General features: G+C 38.4%; 1 protein-coding gene across 2 annotated transcripts in view; it reads right to left on the bottom strand.

Moving 5' to 3' along the window:
• Positions 1–907: 907 nt before the first annotated feature.
• The window catches only part of LOC149180393 (mucin-like protein), an 85605-nt gene continuing 65652 nt past the window's right edge, over positions 908–20860 (bottom strand). Inside the window, exons 2-3 of one of the 2 annotated variants that reach the window (XM_089416095.1) lie at positions 1497–1677; positions 908–1367 (exon numbers count right to left, since the gene is read on the bottom strand). In XM_089416095.1, coding sequence (XP_089272221.1) covers positions 1308–1367; positions 1497–1677 — 241 coding nt within the window. In that variant the 3' untranslated portion in view covers positions 908–1307. Of the gene's footprint in view, positions 1400–1496; positions 1678–20860 lie in introns of both variants that reach the window. The other variant, XM_089416094.1, reaches the window with a different exon arrangement.

Genomic DNA, 20860 nt, shown 5'->3' on the forward strand with positions numbered 1-20860 from the left:
TAATTCTAATGGACATTTCCCTGCGTCTTTTCTTTCCCGTTTCTGCTCTTTCCAACCAAAAACAGACCACCAGTGCATCATTATAATTTGTCATTTTCCATTGCAATAGGACATACTATTCTGCCATGATGTGATATGTGTTTCTATTAATTGTTCAAGAGCTTCCATAATGCATATCCAGAGTGACCAACTAAACGGTAATTCTTTCTAGCCAAACCACATTGAATTGGCAATTCCAATGGACATTTCCCTGGCTCTTTACTTCCATGTTTTTGGACTTCCACATGAAAAATAGACCATCATTGCATCCTTATTATTCCTCATTTTCCAACCCCGGGGGACAGCTCACTTGACAAAGCATTTAAACATGTTCTGTAAAATATTGTGAGGTCTTTGGTTCGATCCCCCAATTAATTCATGTCCACATTAGGGGTGGTTGTGTTGCACATAGTGGTTATAGTGGTAGCGGACAAAACTGACCCCATGCCACATGAGTATGAGACCACTCCAATTGCCAGTTCCACTAATCACAACCCAGAAAAAAGTGAACAAAAAAAATTGTAGAACACACCGCCCAAAAAAACTCATTTCCCAATGCAACACAACATACTATTCTGCCACATAAACTGCAAATTTTAAGACTCCTTTTATTTTTCACAAAGTAGATACTGGAATCCAACCAATATTGTTTAAAAAGGGTGGCAAATGCTCTTCACATGCCACTATATATCCATAAGAAGGGATAAATCTCCAGTTCACATATGGAAGACAAAAATCCTATCTCAAACTATTGAAGAAACTAGAGAATTGTTAAGTAGAAAAAATTGTTAGAATAGATAATATAGCTATGACCCAAAAATTCAAGTCCACGGTTTGACTAAACCTTCAACTTTTTAAAAGAAGAAAATTGAAATGGAATACGAATATTATATTTCTTCAGAATTACTCTAATCTATCCCACCGGAAACGCAGCTGTAAGTACTTCAAACAAAAATGGAAACAAATCAGGCACAGCTGCCTAGAATGTCTAACCACTTGTGAATTAACAATTATGAGTCAAAATCATTTACATACACAACTACAGGGCAGTATAATTATGGATAAATTGACTCATTCAATAATATATTTACATTAAGTATGTATGATGCTTCACTTCATCACAATCAATTTTCACTTTCAGCTGTTGGTTGATCTACTGTCGATTTCCAACAAACTCCCTTCTGACTATTCCTTTTTCATTGTCATCAAAAGACCTTCTTGGACCATTAGACGAACCAGTAAACTTGTTGGCCAGACCCCTTCCTTTTTTAGAATTTGGACCTAATTCCTCTATCATGTACTTCCATCCATCTATAGGCCTCCTTCGACTAAAGATATGGGATTTGACAAAATTAGCAATCTGGACACAGGAAAATAAATCCAATTCATAGATATGGATCCTAAGAACATAAGACAACAAATTGCTGTGATAATGCAAAATGGAAACCAGAAAATACCTGAATTTTATTAAAGGCCATACGCCGCTCAAATTCTTGAAGTAAGATATCCTCTTCCTTCTGAGATATCTCCCATGGCCTTCCATCTTTATCTTTAGCAACTGCTTCCCAGCCCTCGGGCATTACTTTGAAATTGGGGTCATCAGGAATCCTCAAGTCATGATCAGCATAATCGAAGAATCTGCATTTCACAGAGCAATACATAAATTTTCATGGTAACACACTATTAGAAATTCTGTCCTAATTTATTTGAGAACCTGAGTTGCTTCTTCCCTGATGACAGAGCTAAAGCAGAGAAATACGCTATAACTGAGTACATTGTCTAGCCTTCCTCATGTCCATTAAGTAGTCACCAGAAATGAGTTTGCAATAGGCATTACGAACACATTACCGTACACAGAGCTAAGGCAGAGAAATATGCTATAACCAAGTAAATTGTCTAGCCTTGCTCATATCCATTAAGTAGTCACCAAAAATGAGTTTGCAATAGGCATTATAAACACATTACCATATACAAATTCGGATTCAGATTTGTAAGATTCTGAGAAGATTATGGTGCCAAGAGATGCTCTATAGCCCAGTATGGAGGAGATGTTGTAGTGGTGTGTTAGATGAGATGATGTACAGAAGTGTTAGATCAAATAATAATAATAATAACAATAAAATAATAGTAAAACATAATGTTACCTCAATTAAACAGGTAATTAAAAGTAATAAGTAATAATAAAAATAATACGTCAATTCAATTCAATTTGTTATATTATAATTTTGTTTTTATTAATAAAATTGCGGACAATCTCCTGGAAAAAATTCATAATATGCATGTCATATTAAAAGAAATTTAAATAATGATGATTCATATTTGTAACCATTATACTTCAAAACTTCATGTCTAGAATTAATTAATAAACATATAATTAGAAATAAAAATATTTCTATATATAAATATGCCAAGTCACATGACACGAAACACGGAGGACACGTAAATACGAGTATTCAATACGAAACGCAGAAACCTGGAAACAGGACATGAGGGACACGTTTTATATATATTTAACAAATATATATATATATATATAGATATATATATATACCAAAATATAGTTTTTTATCCATATTAAATTGCAGGCTACAGCTTATCTAATCAAATTAAAATATAATTACTTCAAAGTTCATAGTTCATTTTAAAAAAATAAATAGAATCAGAATTTACTATTTAGAAATTAGAATGTGATATTGAATAATTGTTGCCGAATTCTTTGCATCCTTATTTTATTTTATTGTTATTGTTATTTTATTGCATGGTAGTTTACGAATGGAGAGAAAAATGCCAAATGTAATAATAATTACACAGTTAAGTTTTGTTAAGAGTAAAATATGGTTTAGATAGTCAAAATGACAAGTAACGTCCAACTGAAGCACGGGATGTGATTTGACGATTAATTTTTTTTGTTAAATATAAAAAGAGAAGTAGTTTGACAATTTACATGTGTTTCTAGATTCCAAATATGATAGAAAGTTGTGTGATAAAACTTAAAACCAATTAGAAAATCTGAAGACTGAGAAATAGGAGATAAGCCATAAGCTAAATACAAAATCTATAGTATCAGTATGACGAAATATATTTAGATTAAAAATGAAAAGTCAATAACATCAAGTAAAAAGTAAATAAGATTGAGTCTCGTCTAATTTTGGTTTTTTGGCGATAATAGTTTGATAGTGTAGTTTTATGAAATTAAAAATAATGCTAAGCTAAATCATTTTCCATCCAACATTAAGATTAATGCTGAAAAAACCAATGTGAAGAGCCACAACGTGAGTGATTTAGGGCGTAATTAATAGCAACTAAAACAGAAAACAGAAGTTGCGTTGAAAACCATAACGCGTAAGCTGCAAACACATCTTCCAACGTTCAAAACCATAAAAGAGTATTTAGATATTTTTAATTTTAAATCATTTGAATAAAATATATGTCATGAACTGCAAATGAAATGTTAAAAGAGGTCAAAACATTTGAATAAAATATATGTCATGAACTGCAAATGAAACGTGAAAAATCTGCGGAAAGTGCCAAGTTTCCAAACGTCACACGCTGCAGCCTGCCAAGTGCCAAGTTTCCAAACGTCACACGCTGCGAGCCTGCGACCAAACTCCACAGTCCACACGATGAATATACACAGACAACGGTTTGCCTGAACGTTGCCAAACCTCACACACGCTGCGACCAATCCACGAGTCCATGGAGATGACTCAGTCCACACTCGGCTCCACACAACGGCTCCACAGGACGAATATACAGCAACGGAGAGCGACGGTGGAGGAAAACGGCCGAGGAAAATAGGAAAAGAACCCCAAAAAAATAATTGCGTGGGCTTTAAACTAGTGATTTCATGGGGTACGTATTCAACCGGAGAAAAAAACGTTAGGGCAACGTTTTCTATAAACCGAATACTCGTTTTCCAGGAGCAGGACACGACTAAAACGCCCAAATACGTTTTACGTTTTAGAGGACACGACAAAAAACGTTTTCGACATGTTTTAGGGCCGTTTTCGTGTCTGGCACGTTAAATACGGGACACGAGACCTTGGAGGACGTGTCCTGTGACTTAGTAAATATGTGAAATGTATATAAAATATAAATAATTGTTATAAATTAAGATCCGTTTTACCATATAAGTTAAAATAATGATGATTCAAATTTGTAACCATGATATTTCAGAACTTTATATTTAAATTTAATTAAATATAAAGTTCTGATTTGTAATCTTTTAAGTGTAAAAACCAGTGTTGCACTAATCGCGATAAAATCGTAAAATCGCAATTTTTTTAACTTCGCAATTTAATCGGCCGATTAAAACGAAAACAAATTAACAACAAAAAAAAAAATCGTTGATTTTTATGAAAAAATCGCGATTTTTTCGTGCCCCTTGAGGACAGCGCGATTTATAACTAAAAAACACGATTTTTTTTCTCATTTGGACAACAGACAAGCGCGCGACGGGGGTTTGGAGTCTTGGAGTGAGCTCTTGGTCATTTGGGAGCTGAATCCGCTAAATGGAGGAGAAAAATGAAGTGTGAGCTAAGGAAGAGACGAATTTTCTCCATAAAACTGGTATAGGCACCAAAGTTTTGTGTTTTGTAACTTTGTTTGGGTTTTTTCCTATGTTTTTTTTTGGGTTTGGAATCTGGATAACCCATTGTTTATCAAAGGAATTCAATGGGTTATCAAATATTTTTGAATTGATTTGAATCTTGATGGGGTTTTTGACATTTGTCTAATGTCTTTTGAATTTTTATTTTGTTTGTTAAAACTTAAAATTTCTTAAATTGTATGTAATTTTTTTTTAGTTTTTGTACAATGTAAATTGTAAGTTTGTAACTTGTAAATTTTAATCCTTATTTTGCCATAGGTTCACCAAATCACCATTCTAGTTTTCAACTTCAAGTTCAAAGTTCAAAGTCAAACATGCCAAGGAAATTGGACCCTCTGTGGGAATTTGGTGACCCTGATGGAGGGATTGATAGAATGAACTTGTCTTGCAAGTTGTGTGGGCACCATATGTCCATGGGGGTGTACAGATTGAAGTATCACCTTGCACAAATCCCTGGATTTGATGTAGGGCCTTGCACAAATACAAATCTTGAAATCATCCGAAAAGCCATAACATCTTTGGAAAATTTAGACCACAATAGAGAGGCTAAAGCATAAATGAAGAAGCAACTAACAAAGTCAGCTGAACAAGGAAATGGCACTGGTTCTACTGCAACATCAACCAACCCGATAGCTGCCTCATCATTTTTTGTTCCTCGAACCACACCTGGTTCACAGCCATCTATCACTTCAATGCTTAAAAAAACTGAGAAAGAACAAGCTGACAAGTTGTTGGCCAAATTTCTCCTTTGGAGTGATATTCCTTTCAGCATTATAAGGAATAATCCATTTTTCCAGCCTGCTATTGATGCTATTGCAACTGTTGGCCCAGGGTACAAAATCCCTTCTTATCATGACATTAGAGGCCGGATTCTTCAAAATGAAAAGCTTGAATGCACCAAAAGATTGGAGTTTAGAGAATCATGGGCACAAACAGGATGCACTGTGATGTCGGATGGTTGGACTGACCAAAATGGGAGAACCCTTATAAATTTCTTGGTTAGTTGTCCCAAGGGGACTATGTTTATCAAATCTGTTGATGCATCTGCACATATCAAAGATGCAAAAACTTTATGTGATTTGCTGGATGTGTTTATTTTGGAGGTGGGTGCAGAACATGTCGTCCAAGTCATAACAGACAATGCTGCAAATTTGTTGCTACTGAAAGGATGCTTATGGAGAGGCATCCTACTTTATTTGGACACCTTATGTTGCACATTGTATTGATTTGATGTTGGAGGACATAGGGAAAATTTCCTTTGTCAAAAATAATGTTGAGTCATCAAAAAGCATTACAAAATTTATATATAATCATACATCTGTGCTTAGCTTGATGAGAAAATTCACCAACAACAAAGAGTTGGTGCGCCCCGCCATTACACGGTTTGCCACCAGTTTCATATCTCTTCAATCCCTCTTGAATTCTATGTGGGATGTGAAGAGAATGTTTCTTTCAGAGGAGTGGCGTGCTTTGACAATGAGCCGCAAACTAAAGGGAGAGGCCATATGCAAACTAGTTTCATACCAGGAAGACTTCTGGGCGACAGTGCAGGAGGTGTGCACCGTTACTGAACCTTTGATAAAGGTTCTTCGATTAGTTAATGGTGAGAAGCCCGCAATGGGCTATTTGTATGAGGTCATGGACAGGGCGAAAGAATCCATTCGGGCCTACTATGATGATAAGGGAGATGAGGGTTTCAGAAACAACTCCTCCTATGAAAAGTGATTGATGAACAATGGAACAACACACTCCATCATCCCATTCATGCTGCAGAGATCTACCTAAACCCCACATTTTCTTACGCATGTGGGTTCGTATTTGATGCTGAGATCATAGATGGATTCTTAACCTGTGTTCAGAGGATGGTGCAATCTCCAGCAGAACGTACAAAAATTTCTAAAGAAATTGAGACCTACAGGATGGCAGGTGGCACATCTAGCTTTGACATGGCTGTGACTGATAGGACGATTAAAATTCCTGGGATTTTTTAGTTTGTTTCAAATTTCATTGTCTCTTCAAATTCCATTTTTTTCTTATGTTTATTTAAAATTTTATTTGTAATTTTGTTGTAGATACATGGTAGAGAATGTATGGTGCCAGAGTACCCCTTCTGCAAAAGCTTGCCATTCGAATCCTCAGCCAAACATGTAACTCCTCAGGATGTGAGCGCAACTGGAGTGTATTTGCAAAAATACACAACAAGAAGCGCAACAGGTTAACACTTAAAAATTTAAAATATTGCAAATTTCCAAATAATTTTTTGAATTCATTAAACAATATTTTTTTTATAATTATTATTTCATGATCTTTGTACAGGTTAGAGTCCCAGCGACTTAATGACATGGTCTACGTCACTACAATCTTCGATTGTGGGTGAGGCAACTTGAGAGGACACCTGATATGGAGGCCATCTCATTGGATGGGATTGACACCACTGTTGCATGGAGGGTTGAGACCGAGAGGCCTCTCATGGAGTCTGTTGATGATGGTTAGTGCAGGAGGTAGTGGAGGGGGAGGAGGAAGAGGAGGCGAAGCAACAGGGGAGGAGGTGACATCACCTGCCCGGGCTACCCCTGCCACTAGTAGAGGACGTGGTCTACCTCCTATAGCTCCTAGTTCTTCAACTTCTAGAGCACAGCAGAGTCCAGTCCCAACTCCACCAACATCTACATCTATAGGGAAAGGGAAAGCTATGGCATTTTCTCACAAGAGGGGCAGAGGAAATCAATAGTATTAGACTTTAGTTATTTGGTTCATTTCATTGTATATGAAATTATGACTCATGAGATACATTATTATATTTTTTGTTGATATTTTCAGGCTAAGTTGGGACTCAGGAATCAGGACTTACTGATTCACTGTTATGTGTGATGTAGCACTAGAAATGATATTAAACATCATATATATTAGTTCTTTTATCATATTTATGTGTCAATGTATTTATTTTATGTTGTAGATGGTTTAGATATTAAAAAAATTGAAAAAAATGAATATTTTTGTATGTTACGATTTTTTCCCAATTATTACCGATTTTTACAATTTTTTCCGATTTTTTCCCCGCGCCGAATTAATCCCGATAACGATTAGTGCAACATTGGTAAAAACTCATAAACACAAATAATTGATATTCTGGAAACTTAAATAAATCAAAAGACAAACACATCAACCATAGAACCCAAGTTACCGGATCCGACACTCTGTGGTCCAAGATACACAGATCCACGTATCTGATCCGGATCTGGATCTAGATCTGCCTAGATCCGTTCAAGAACTGGCACGTGGCGAATCTTTGTTGGCTGGAAACGAATACTTGAATTGGAAACAGATCCCGAAATCTGGAAACGAATCCCGCAAATCAGAAACGGATCCCGTGTAACTTTTCCGAATTTCAAGTTTTTTTCAATGCGGTTTTTACTTTGTGGACATTCATTTTAGGTTTTTTTTTGGCTTACTTGGATGATGTGGTCCCTCGTCCCTCATTGTATTTTTCTAAGTTTGTCGGCCGCACACATTGGCACAAGGATAGCAACAACAGTGACCTTGTTTCATGAGCTTATCGGCGACTCATCCGCATGAGGATAGCATTGGGCTATAGCGCACCAGAGGACTATTTAGCAATCAGCGACCCTTGTAGCTAATACTTTTTTTAATTTTTTGAAGGCGATTCACCAGCAAACAATTCACAAGTTTGGAATTTTTATTTTTTTAATTTTTAAATTTTTGAAGTGTCAACAACCTTTGTAGCTAATAATGAGTGTCAACGACCCCTGTTTCGGCACTATTGCTAGGCAACAATTCCCTTGGATAATAAAAGGGTGCTTTATGCTTGGTTTATGCATGATTTTATGCCCACGCATAAATAACCGAGACCACCTTAGTTCAGTTCGACCATGATTTATGCCCCACAAACCGAACAAACCTCTTGTTCCCCCATGTCCAATCCACAGAATAAAAGTGGTGCCAATGGTGTTAGTTAATTTCGCCCTCCCAGAGCATCTGAGAGACTTCAACTCGCCACAAGTTATTACAAATATGAAATATGCCACAGGAGATTTAAAGTTTAAACACTCTATTTGAAACTCAGAAACTTCACCCAGCTTAGTCTCCAAGTACCATACTATTAGTGCAATTTGATTAAGTTTGAAACTCAGACACTTCACCCAGAAATTTATCTTCAGATACCAGACTATCAGTGTTCCTAGCCTCTATACAAAGAAAGATCCAACTCCATCTTTTGTTGGATAGAGCCTCCATTTCTTGCAAAAGTGATCTGTCCTTAACTAAGATTTCTACTATATATTTGAAGGTAGCAGTTTAACCTTATCACAATGACTACAGCCTCCGCTACCCTTCCTTCTTTAAATTAAATTATTTTTTAATTTTTTATGTACTTAATTTTAATTTTAATTTTGTGTCTATTAAAATAGCTATCTAATTAATTTTTCTGTACTTTAATTTTAATTTTAATTTTATGTACAGACAGCGATTTTAATTTTTTATTTTGTGTATTCCAGGCTGATAGTTAAAATTTTGGATTTTATCATATATGCCATCACACACAATACCCTACAACCTATAGAAATGGAACCATCGCAGCAGAGTGAAAGGGAAATCGTCAAAACAGACCCAAAATCTTGTGGAGATTATTGGAAAAAATCCCGAAGGTGGTTCATATAAATGGAAGTGCAATGAAGGCCAAGATATCAAAAATGGTTCATATACCAAAGTGAAGGCCCATCTGACTGGGACAAACTAACATAGGGGTGCAAGTATGCACCAGGCCAAAAGATGCAAATGGCAAACTTAGCCAAGGTTTGAGTCCTGCAAAAAAAAAATTCTATGCAACTTTGCAAGATGTTGCTAGTAGGAAGCTTGCTAAGGGAAAACACCCTGTGCAAAGCTCTACAACAAGGCCTCCATTGCCATCTAGGCATGCTACCACAACTAATAAAAGGCCCACTCCAGGCCCTCTTGAAGCAGCTTTCAATAATCAAGGTAGATAAGATAAGATAAGATAAGATAATGTTATTAATGTCCAACAAATGACTAAAATAGATCAATGGGACTGTTGGTTACAATGATTACATCATGCCAAGCCGGTGGACCAAACGGTCCCCTTTAACATTTCTTTTAAAAAGCAGAAAATACATCTATAATCTAAGTAAATGTAAATGTAGAAGCTAGAAGCTCTCAGCTTCGAAACAAAGCACTGCGATGAAGCAGAGAAGGATAAGAAAAAGAAGGAAAAAGGGGGGAAGGAGTCTCTTGCCCAGTTCCTACTCCTAACATTCGAGGTCGAGAGAAGAAAACTAAGAGAAGCTTGTCAAAGTCTGTTGTCCTATGGGCATACTGGGTTGTCACTGCTGTCGCCTGGAGGTTCTAGGGCGCCTCCCAGGGGTGGATCCAATCCTGGAGCATTGGTGCAGTCTGGTGGGTCGGCCCCCCCAGGACCGCACTGATCTAGTCTCAATGTCTGTGGGTCGGTCAATGGTTCTTTTCGTGCCCCGCACTAATGGTAGCGTCCTAAATAAGTCCGTGATCTTCTGCGTGGTGTCTGATCTGGTGGGGGGCTGAAGAAAACAGGGCCAAAGTCTAAAGGCCTCTTGGAGATAAAGTGCAAGGCATCTCAGATCAACATATCTGAGGAAGCTGGTCAAAGTCTGAGAAGACCTGAAGAGACAATGGAAACGACCTCAAATCTCGTAGTAAGCAGGGCATCCGAAGATGAAGTGTGTCTCTGTCTCTATCTCCTGTAAGTGACAGAGCTGGCAAATCCTATCTGCCCTATCGATGTGGTGATCTATCTCCACACGTAGTCTGTGAGACCTAACTCTGAGCTGCCCGAGGAGGATTCTAAGGGCGTGCATCCAATGCTGGAACATGTATTGGGGTCTGATGATGAGCCCATCCCTGATCTCTAGGCAATGCTCAGTGTAGAGACATAGTCGATGAACATGTAGCTCGTTGCATCTATGCAAATGGGCTAGCATTCAATTTGGTGTTTTCCCCTTATTGGAAACAAATGGTTAACGCAATTAATGAAGCACCAAAAGGGTACAAAAGCCCTGAATATGAAAAGGTTTGCACCACTTTGTTGGCATCAGAGAGACAATCAGTGGATAGATAGCTACAAACAATCCAGAATACACGGGCAAAAACAGGGGTGTCCATCATTTCTGATGGATGAAGAGACCAAAGCAACTGCTCATTAACTAATGTTATTGCAATATGCCCCCAAGGGGCAATGTTTTTGAAAGTTGTTGATTACAGTAGAATAGAAAAAGATGCATCTTTCATATCCACAATTCTTATTGATGCATAGAAAGTGTGGGGCCACGTAATGTTGTCCAAGTCATTGCGGACAACACACAAGTTTGTAAAGCTGCAAATTTGAATGTGGAGGGTCGATATGATCACATCTTTTGGATTCCATGTGCAGTACATTCATTGAAACTTATGTTCGCCAAGATTGGTGAAATTAAATAGATTAATGAAATATTTGTAGCAGCAAAAGCAATCCAAATGTTCATAACCAATCATTCATTGTCCCAGACCATATATCGGGGTTTTGCAAAGTTGGAGCCACTAAAGGTACTCTTTTTTTAATCAATATTATTTGTATTGGAAATTCTTAATTTTAATTACAAATTTATATATGATTTCTCATTTGAAGTTTGACTTTTTGAAACTTGTAGGTTGCTGAAAACCTTTTTACCACCCACACTCTTGTCATAAAGAGGCTTGTGGAGGTGAGACAAGCATTACAAGCAATGGTCATTGGCCCTTTTTGGGAATCATGGAGGATTTCCACTTCTGATTGAGGGAAAAAAATCAATTCCATTCTTGATGATGCATGGTGGGGCAAGGTCCAATACCTTCTGCGGTTTACTGAACCAATCTTGACCTTGATCAAGACATTTGACACAGATACACCTCGCTTGGGGGAAGTTTATGAAAACATTGATAGTATGTTGGAGATGATAAGGGAAATTATCAAGGCAAGTGAAAATGATCCTTTCGAAACATTTTATTATGAAGTGAAGGGCATAGTTACAGAAAGGTGGAACAAAATGACCATGCCATTACACCTTTGGGCTATGCATTGCACTCCAAATATTATCATTCCAAATTTTTGTCTTTACCTGGTAAAACAATGCCAAACAAGGATTATGAAGTTGTACAAGGATACAAGACAACTTTGAGGAAGATTTATATAGATGTGGGAGTTGCAATGAAGTACGTCAAGATTTTGGAGGATTTGTACAATCCACTGGTAGCTTTTCAGATCCAGTAGTTATGGATGATCGAGGGAATCTTGATACTATTACTTGGTGGGGCTTCCATGGTGGGGATAACATTCATCTCTCGACTTTAGCCACCGAGTTGTTATCACAGATTGCTAGTTCCTCCTCAGCTAAGAGGAATTGGAGTACATATGGTTTCATCCATTCAATGAAGCGAAACATGCTGGAAGTGGCAAAGGCTAAGGATCTTGTGTATGTTCATTCCAACCTCCGTATTCTATCACATGTTGAACCAAAGTATAAAAAAGGTCGGAGCAGGATGTGGGATGTGGCACCTGAAATCTCTAACTTGAACCTAACACTGAATGCCATGACTCACCTCAACCTACTTGAGGATATTGTTCCACCACCAATCCAACCTACTAATGCAACTTCCTAAATTCCAGGACCCCCATCATCTATTCATGATGTAAAGTTGCAATATGCAGAAGAGAATGTAGATCCATTTGAGGATATGTAGTTAAACCTACTGGACAGTATGATATTAGCAAAGTGATCATGGATGAGACGCTCATTTTTGTACTTACTATTATCATTTTTGCATGAGGAAGGATGCATCATTTCATTGTTTCAGTCTTCATATTTATAATATATCTAATGGTTTCAGTTCTAAATGTTGTGATTTATAAATGGATTTGATTTTTGAACTCTAAAAGTGTTCTTTAAAATTTAAACAATATTATTATTTTTTTGTACTTTATGTATCCTTGTCATATCTGGATCCTGTATTTTGAAAAAACTAACAAATCTGGATCCATATCAACTTCTGAATCCTGGTATCTTAGCATATAGAACACAAGATATACCCATCAGTTTCTAAATCCTGGTATCTTAGCATATAGAACACAAGATATACCCAAGAAACCCCAACTCTTGGGAAAACCTGCAACGTTGCATGTTTTATTATTCTTCTGCAACAAAGGATTTTTTATCTGAGAATTACAACAAGGGAGAAACTTACCTTTTATCATAGAGATACAGCTGATCAATCAATTTGCCTCCTCTATATACCAAACGAACATGTGAATATGTCTATACAAATTCTCTCCTCTAGGTGCAAGTGCGAATTGCAGTTGTGCAATTGATCTCAGGGCTAAGGCAATTTGACCTTTAGTTGATATGAATCTCTCTGACAAGTTGAACCTCTGTGAACTACTAAACTCTCGACTCTTTCTTCACTGCACTCTCACACCTGCTTATGCTCAACTGACTTGCCACTGACTTGCTCTATCTCCTCTTATAATTTTGATCTCAACCCTAATCTCCTTCACAATGGTTGAGCTTAAATCATAAATTAACTTAGGAACTTTTACTTTTTCCCAAGTCTATCTTTAGGAAATAGTTAAACAAATTAATAATTCTGTTAAAGTGGCAGCCTTTATGTTCTTTTGCTAGTCTTAGCACTTGACAAGCAAAACACTTCTCTACTCCAATCAACACTCCCTCTTAGAGGAAGATGTTATGCACTACACCTAACTCCTCTCCAAGGCAAACAAATCTGGTCCCTTGCAAAGCCTTGGTCAAAATGTTTGTTGTCTACTCCTCTGTTGGTAGATACTAGAGTGTAATGATACCTCTTTGAACAATATCTCTAATGTGGTGATAATGTATGTCAATGTGCTTGGAGCAATCATGAAACACTCTATTTTCAGAGAGCTTGTTGTAACTTTGATTGTCACAGTGTATCACTGTAGGCTCCAACTCTCTCTTGAACAAGCTCACGACAAGATTCCTCAACCAAATAGCTTCACACCCCGTCAAACTAGCAACCATGTACTCGGCCTCAGCTAAACTCAATGTGACTGATCTCTGCTTCCTGCTAAACCAAAAAATGGCCGTTGATCCAACATTGAACATGCATCCCGATGTGCTCTTCCTATCTGTGGAACTCCCTGCCCAATTTGCATCAGTGAAGCCCTCAAGACTCAACCCATCAACTTGTCTATACCACAATCCATGCTCTACTATCCCCTTGAGATATCTCAACATGTGCTTTGCAGCAACCCAATGCGCTCTAGTCGACTCAACCAAAAGTTGGCTCAAAGAGTTGACCGCAAAACATATATCTAGCTGTGTGTTCACCAAATACATCAATGACCCAATCATCTGCTGGTAAAGTGTGGGATCTACTCGCTTCGATCAAGATGTATCCACCTTCCTCCAGGTTGTGACATATTTAGGTTGGGGTCCACTTCACTCTTCGTGAAGTCCAATCCCTGCAAGTAATTGTCTATCCAAGCATACCATGCCCGCAAACCCCGTTTGAGCCCATATAAAGTTCTCTTGAGTCCGCATACGTGTATATCTTTGTAGCATGTCTCAAATCCCTCCTGCTGCCCAATGTAAATCTCCTCTCAACAACCCCATTTAGGAAGGTTATCTTCACATCCATTTGGTGGATCTTCCACCCCATCTTTGCTACAATAGCTACAACCACCCTAACAGACATTTGAATTAGTGTTGCACAATCCTTCCCCCCCACCCAAGGATCCAAAGCCAAAACTGCATCCCATACGGATCCCAAGTAAAAGTGACATTCTCCTTTATCTTTCATTTTCATCATTTTACTTGAATTTTTTACATTACCATGATATGACTCTGGATTTTTGAGATTGGTTCCAGCCTCATCAGGCTTCATATGGAGAAAATAGAATTTCATATTCTATTCATGACTAGAGGCGTGGTCATGGGCCAGCAATCCTGCATGTGAAATCTCCTCAAAATCTACAAAGCATACCTACCATGACCCATTAAAGATCTCTCCATCACCCTCCCAAACCTCGAGCCCAAGGAAATAGTGCATCAACCCCATATCCTTCATCTCAAACTCGTCTACAAGATCTCTATTGCAATCCCGAATGATCTTGTTTGCACCTATTAAAATCGGAATGTCCATATAAAGTTCTCTTGAGTCTGCATACGTGTATACCTATGTAGCATGTCTCGAATCCCTCTTACTGCTCAATGTAAATCTCCTCCTCAACAACCCCATTTAGGAAGGTTGTCTTCACATCCATTTGGTGGATCTTCCACCCCATCTTTGTTGCAATAGCTACAACCGCCCTAACAGACATTTGGATTAGTGTTGCACAATCCTTCCCCCCAACCAAAGGATCCAAAGCCAAAACTGCATCCCGTACAGATCCTAAGTAAAAGTGACATTCTCCTTTATCTTTCATTTTCATCCTTTTACTTAAATTTTTAACATTACCATGAAATGATCTGAATTTTTGAGAGTGGTTCCAACCTCATCGGGTTTCATATGGATATTCTATTCAAAATTCAGCAGAATTAATAGCTTTCAAGAATTCAAGATCAATGAGATTGTGGCATTTCATTAGATTATATCATGTATGAGGGTATGTGATTGCCATTTAATCAGTACCAAGCCCTATATGTATCTTAGTGTTGGTGGTGTTAATTGTTGAACTCCTTTGTCATGGCCTAGGCAAAAAATTACCTTTCAATAAAGTTCAAATCATTTATCGAGCATGTTCAATCCTCTTCTACCATATTTTAAGGCTTGGATTAGGTAGTTTGATCAAAATTGGGCAATGTTGACTAATATCCCTAAACACTCGAGGTAGAGGCAAAGGCTAGAAAAGAGGAGAAGAATCAAGATTCTAGATGGTTGACGCTCGAATAATTGATCATTGATGTACAATGAATGCCATATCTATCTTGATTTATGTACAAATATGCATGTTTTCATATCTTCTACAACTAATTTGGTATTTTGGATGTTTTTTTATGTATATATATATAATAATAAAATATATATATATATATAGTAGACATTTTTGAGACACTTCGCTTCCTAATTTTTTGGAAAATGATGCTTTCAATGCTCCGCTTCCAAAAAACGTCCTCGCTTCATGCAACATTGAAATTTCAAATACCCGAAAACTGGGGCAAAGGTCTTGTCATAGTTAACTCCCTCTATCTGTAAGAACCCCTTTCCCGTGAATCTCGCCTTGTACTTCTCAATACTCCCATCAGCACCATGCTTGATCTTGTAGACCCATTGAGAGCCTTCCATAGATTTTCTCTTTGGCCTTGGCACCACCTCCCAGACATCGTTTTTCATAATGGAGGCATGCTCCTCCACCATGGCATCTCTCCATACCTATTAAGTGACTGCCTCCTAATAACTAAAAGGCTCGACATCTATCAACTTGGATATAAGTGCCATATATCTTGTGTACCTCTATGGTTGTCTACTCTATCGAACTAAAGTACTTTGAGCACCAACTTCTTGTGCCTCCTAAATCAACTGATCTTCTCATCTCATTCTCCTTCTCCCTATGTTGCGATTCGTTGCCTGAGTGGGCTCTACTCGCTCTTCCATCTGCATGTCCTTCTCATCCCCATCTTTCCCACACACAATTGTGGTTTGAGGTACCAGTTGAGCTTCTTGCTTTGAAGTTTGTTGCTCCACCTCTTGCACAGTAGCCTACTCACACTCTAAGGACTTTCTTAAAGCCCTATCCTCCTCAAACTTCACATCTCTCTTGATGATAGTCTTCATGTGTGCCGGAATGTACAACCTGTACGCGTTGGATGTCTTGATGTAACCCACGAAGATGTCCTTCTCTATTGTGGGCTCTAATGTCTTCCTTTTCTCCTATGGTACATGGCAATACACAAGGCTACTGAATATGTGGAAATGAGACACATTCGGTTTCTTCCCTATAAACGCCTCCTCTAGTGTAACTCCCCCAACACTTTGTGTGGGCTCCGATTTTACAAGAATATTGTTGTATTGCATGCCTCAACAAAAAGGAACTTGGGCAACCCTTGGTCATGCAACATCGCTTTGGTCGCTCCAACTATAGCCCTGTTCTTGTGCTCTACCACCTTGTTTGCCTAAGGATTATATGTAAGGTCAAGTCCCTCCTAATTGCCTCCTTGGCACACAACTCCTTAAATGTGTTCAAGGTGTACTCCCCATTGTTGTCCGACCTCAGCACCTTGATCTTCCTATGAATTTGGTTCTCAACCAAGGACCTAAACACCAAAAACTTCAAGAAGACCTCATCATTCTTCTTCATGAAAAATATCCAAGTCTTCCTCAAGTGATCATCTATGAAAATGACATAGTAATTGTAACCACTATGGGATACAGTAGAGAAAGGACCACGTAGATCTAAATGAACAAGGTCCAAGATACCCTTGGCCCTATCGTCTCTGCTAGGAAAAGATGACTCAACATACTTGCCAAGTCTGCAACCCTTGAATACCTCATGTTGATCCACGATGCACTATGGCAGTCTTGTCACTATCTCCTTAAGAATCTTTAGCACTCCATGGTGCAAATGTCCCATGCACCTATGCCATAACTCCCCAAGCTCACTGCCTCAGACACAACCTTCTCTGCCAATTAGTGTTGCGCCTGTTTCAAACTGCAATCTATAAGGCTCTTATGCCTAACCCCAATATGCTTTGACACATTGGAGTCTAAGAGTTTTATAAAAACCCAACCCTATATGAAGGTTACCTAATACCAAGATACCCTTGGCCCTGTCATCTCTGCTAGGAAAAGATGACTCAACATACTTGCCAAGTCTGCAACCCTTGAATACCTCATGTTGATCCACGCTGCACTATGGCAGTCTTGTCACTATCTCCTTAAGAATATTTAGCACTCCATGGTGCAAATGTCCCATGCACCTATGCCATATCTCCCCAAGCTCGCTGCCTCAGACACAACCTTCTCTGCCAGTCAGTGTTGTGCCTGTTTCAAACTGCAATCTATATAGGCTCTTATGCCTAACCCCAATCTGCTTCGACACATTGGAGTCTGAGAGTTTTATAAAAACCCAACCCTATATGAAGGTCACCTCATACCCCTTAATCCTCCAAAGTCGAAAATGAGATGAGGTTCTTATTGAGCCTCGATACATAAAGAAAATCTCTTAGATATAGAGGGTTTCCAAACTCCCTCTCAAAACGAACTATGCCAATACCCCCGACTTGGTACTTTCCATTGTCTCCCATCTCTATGTTGATCTGCATGTCCTTTTCTGACAGTTTGTTGAAATACTTCTTGTTTCCCATCATATGACAAGACGCGCCGCTATCCACATACCATAAACTAGTGGCCATTGAACTTGCCATACAGGCAATGAGTGAGAACTCCTCAAAATGAGAGGAAAACTCATCTATCTCTGCAAAGATTTCTACTTGGTCCTTTTTGGACCCTTTCTTCCTATTCGAGCATTTAGTAGCATAATGCCCAAACTAGTGGCACAAAAAACACTTGATCTTGCTAAGATCCTTTTTCTTCTTCTCTCCCTTGGAACTCGGCTCTCCACCACAACTGCTCTTTTTACCCTTGGACTTGGTCCCTTTGCTAGCTAGAGCGAAATTTTCTTCATCTTCCTCACTTTTAACACGAGATCCAGCTTGAGCTTGTCTGTGAATCTCCTCTTGGACGCAATCAACCCACAACCTCTCCCAATTTGGAAAGTGTTCTCAAGCACATATTCCATCTATGAAGGCTTGCTGCTGTTGAGAAATCTTAGGGCAAACAGTGAACGTATTTATTCAATTTGATTTCTCTTTTATCCTTGACATTTTCTTGTGAGTTATATTAAGATATTATCATCATTATTTGGATTTGTTCATCATCAAGACATGTCAATAAGAAGATCACAATGCAAACACAAGAACACCAAATGTAGGCTGCTAGCCATGGCCAAAACTTCTCCTAGAGAGGAAAAACCCACAAAAATTCTTTTTATAGAATTTGTTCAATGAAGACTTCCAAGACCTTGACTTTGACCCAAAAACCAAACCTTCCAAGGGATGAGCCAGCAAAACTTCAAACAATACTTCTGCAAAAACTTGGACTGAGGAAACCCTAGGTTCTCCTCAAAAGACTTGCACATGTGGGCAGCAAAGACAAAGATTTATTTCCTTAATCAATTCGCTGGCCTCCAAGGAACCTTGTTGGCTTCTAAGAGAATTTCGCTCTTTTTCATTGTTGGACCAAACTTCGTTAAAAACCAAAATATCTTACTTGATCGATCTCTCACAAATGAGGTGAGGCCCCTCTTTATATAGCCTTTCAAGAGAACCAATTAGGCCTTCTTGGGCCGCCATGAAAAGAGTTGCCTGACTCATCTCTTAGAGGCTTCTAGCCATCATATTTTACAATAATAATTTTCCTTCTTTGTTTTATGAGCCCTCCAAGGGCTAGAACATCATGACCTTGACTCCTTGACTTGAAAACAAGACCAACCCCTAGAGCTCTCAATGGGTGTTTTGACCTAGGATCACAACATGATGGGCAAGAAACCCATTTCAATAAAATAATTTTTCTTTTTACAAATAATTTTTTCTTTTCTTTTCTTTTGACAAGTACATCAATAATTACATCAAGTCATGACTCAAGTAAAATTATAAAGATCAACACTAGTTACATTTCAACACTCCCTCTTAACTAGCAAGGTATTCATAATTGACCACAGGTAAAAGGACAGTACTTCCATTGAATTATTCTCATAAGAAGAGTCGGATTGGTGAGCCATCTTAAGCATCAACATTATGATCAATATACAACCAACATTTTCAACATAGCAAGGCCTTGACTAACACGCTCTATCTCTCAGTAGATCAGAGCACAATGTTGCGAGGTATATGTGGGACACCACATTACCTCTTAAGGCACATACCCCATCTGGATGTTCACAAGGTATGTCCTACGACAATTCCTGACTTGGATTAACAAAACCTCAATGAATTTCCTCTTCGACTACTCTTACCTATTGGATTCCCTACCTCATCCTCAAAGAGTATCGGTCACCAGACTACTTCCTATCTCGGATTTCAAATCCTCGAGGAATATTTGTCTCAGATGCTTACCCAATCCTTCGGGCGCCATTCTCTCCTCATGGCCTTCACTAAGACTTATGTCTATTAGTCTTGGTCTAGTGCATGACACATGAAGCAGAGAACCATATTTGTAACTCCCTCCCAGGGCTCTATTGTCATCATCACACGTGCGAGTTTTCTTTGAATCACCATGTTTCAACTTCTTCACCATGGAGCCTTTCTTCTTCATAACTTCTTCGTAGGGCATAGGCCATCTTCTACATCACTTCTTCATCCTTTTTCTTCCTTGGAAAGTGATCTTTTAGTCCACATCTGGTCATCCTTCATACTGCTACCTCTTTCAAGTCATGCTTCTTTCAAGATCTTCCATCCAATCACATGAGTACTAGTTGTAAGTGACATTCTACAACCCTATTTCGTTAGCCCTGTTCCAACCCAACCAGATGAGTTCAAAAATCAAAATGGACATCAAATTAAAGTTACCTCTTTATGATGGCCCTTTTTCACGAACTAATCATCATTCAGCTCGAACATGGCTCCTTCAGGAATATGATTATCAAACCATCTACAACCTGCTATCATATTTGTCCTTTTGGTGTACATCAGCTCCTTGGACCAAGTACCAAGGCAGCAACCCAATCATATCCTTCTTAAAGTGAATCTTCTTCTTATAGCAGGATCGTGCAGAACCTAATAGTATATCATGTCTTCATGGTCTTCCTTAAAATTTCAATAGTCTTTAGCGGAACATATCTCAGCCAGTCATCTAGCCCTGCTCCTCATTTTCAAGATGAGGTTCATCGTGCGGCCACTGAACCAGCAAGCTTCTTAAGAGGCCTGCTCCAAGAACATATAGAATGGATAGCAATCATCATGGTCATTCTTCCAAGCTGAATAAGTCACTCCATGACATCACAAAGGAGGATCCAAAAATGATCCTTATTATCGCCTTGCAGCAAAATCTTGATGCTAGCTGACCGTTATATGAGGTTCATGAATTATGCTGCTACTAATTCTTGTCTTTCAGGCATCCACAGTCCCATGATTATACCATGAATCTATATACATCAGA

Source organism: Pinus tabuliformis, chromosome 3_2 (genome assembly GCF_031772625.1).
Source record: "Pinus tabuliformis cultivar Carrire ecotype Pingquan chromosome 3_2, CPIR1, whole genome shotgun sequence".
Lineage (NCBI taxonomy): Eukaryota > Viridiplantae > Streptophyta > Pinopsida > Pinales > Pinaceae > Pinus > Pinus tabuliformis.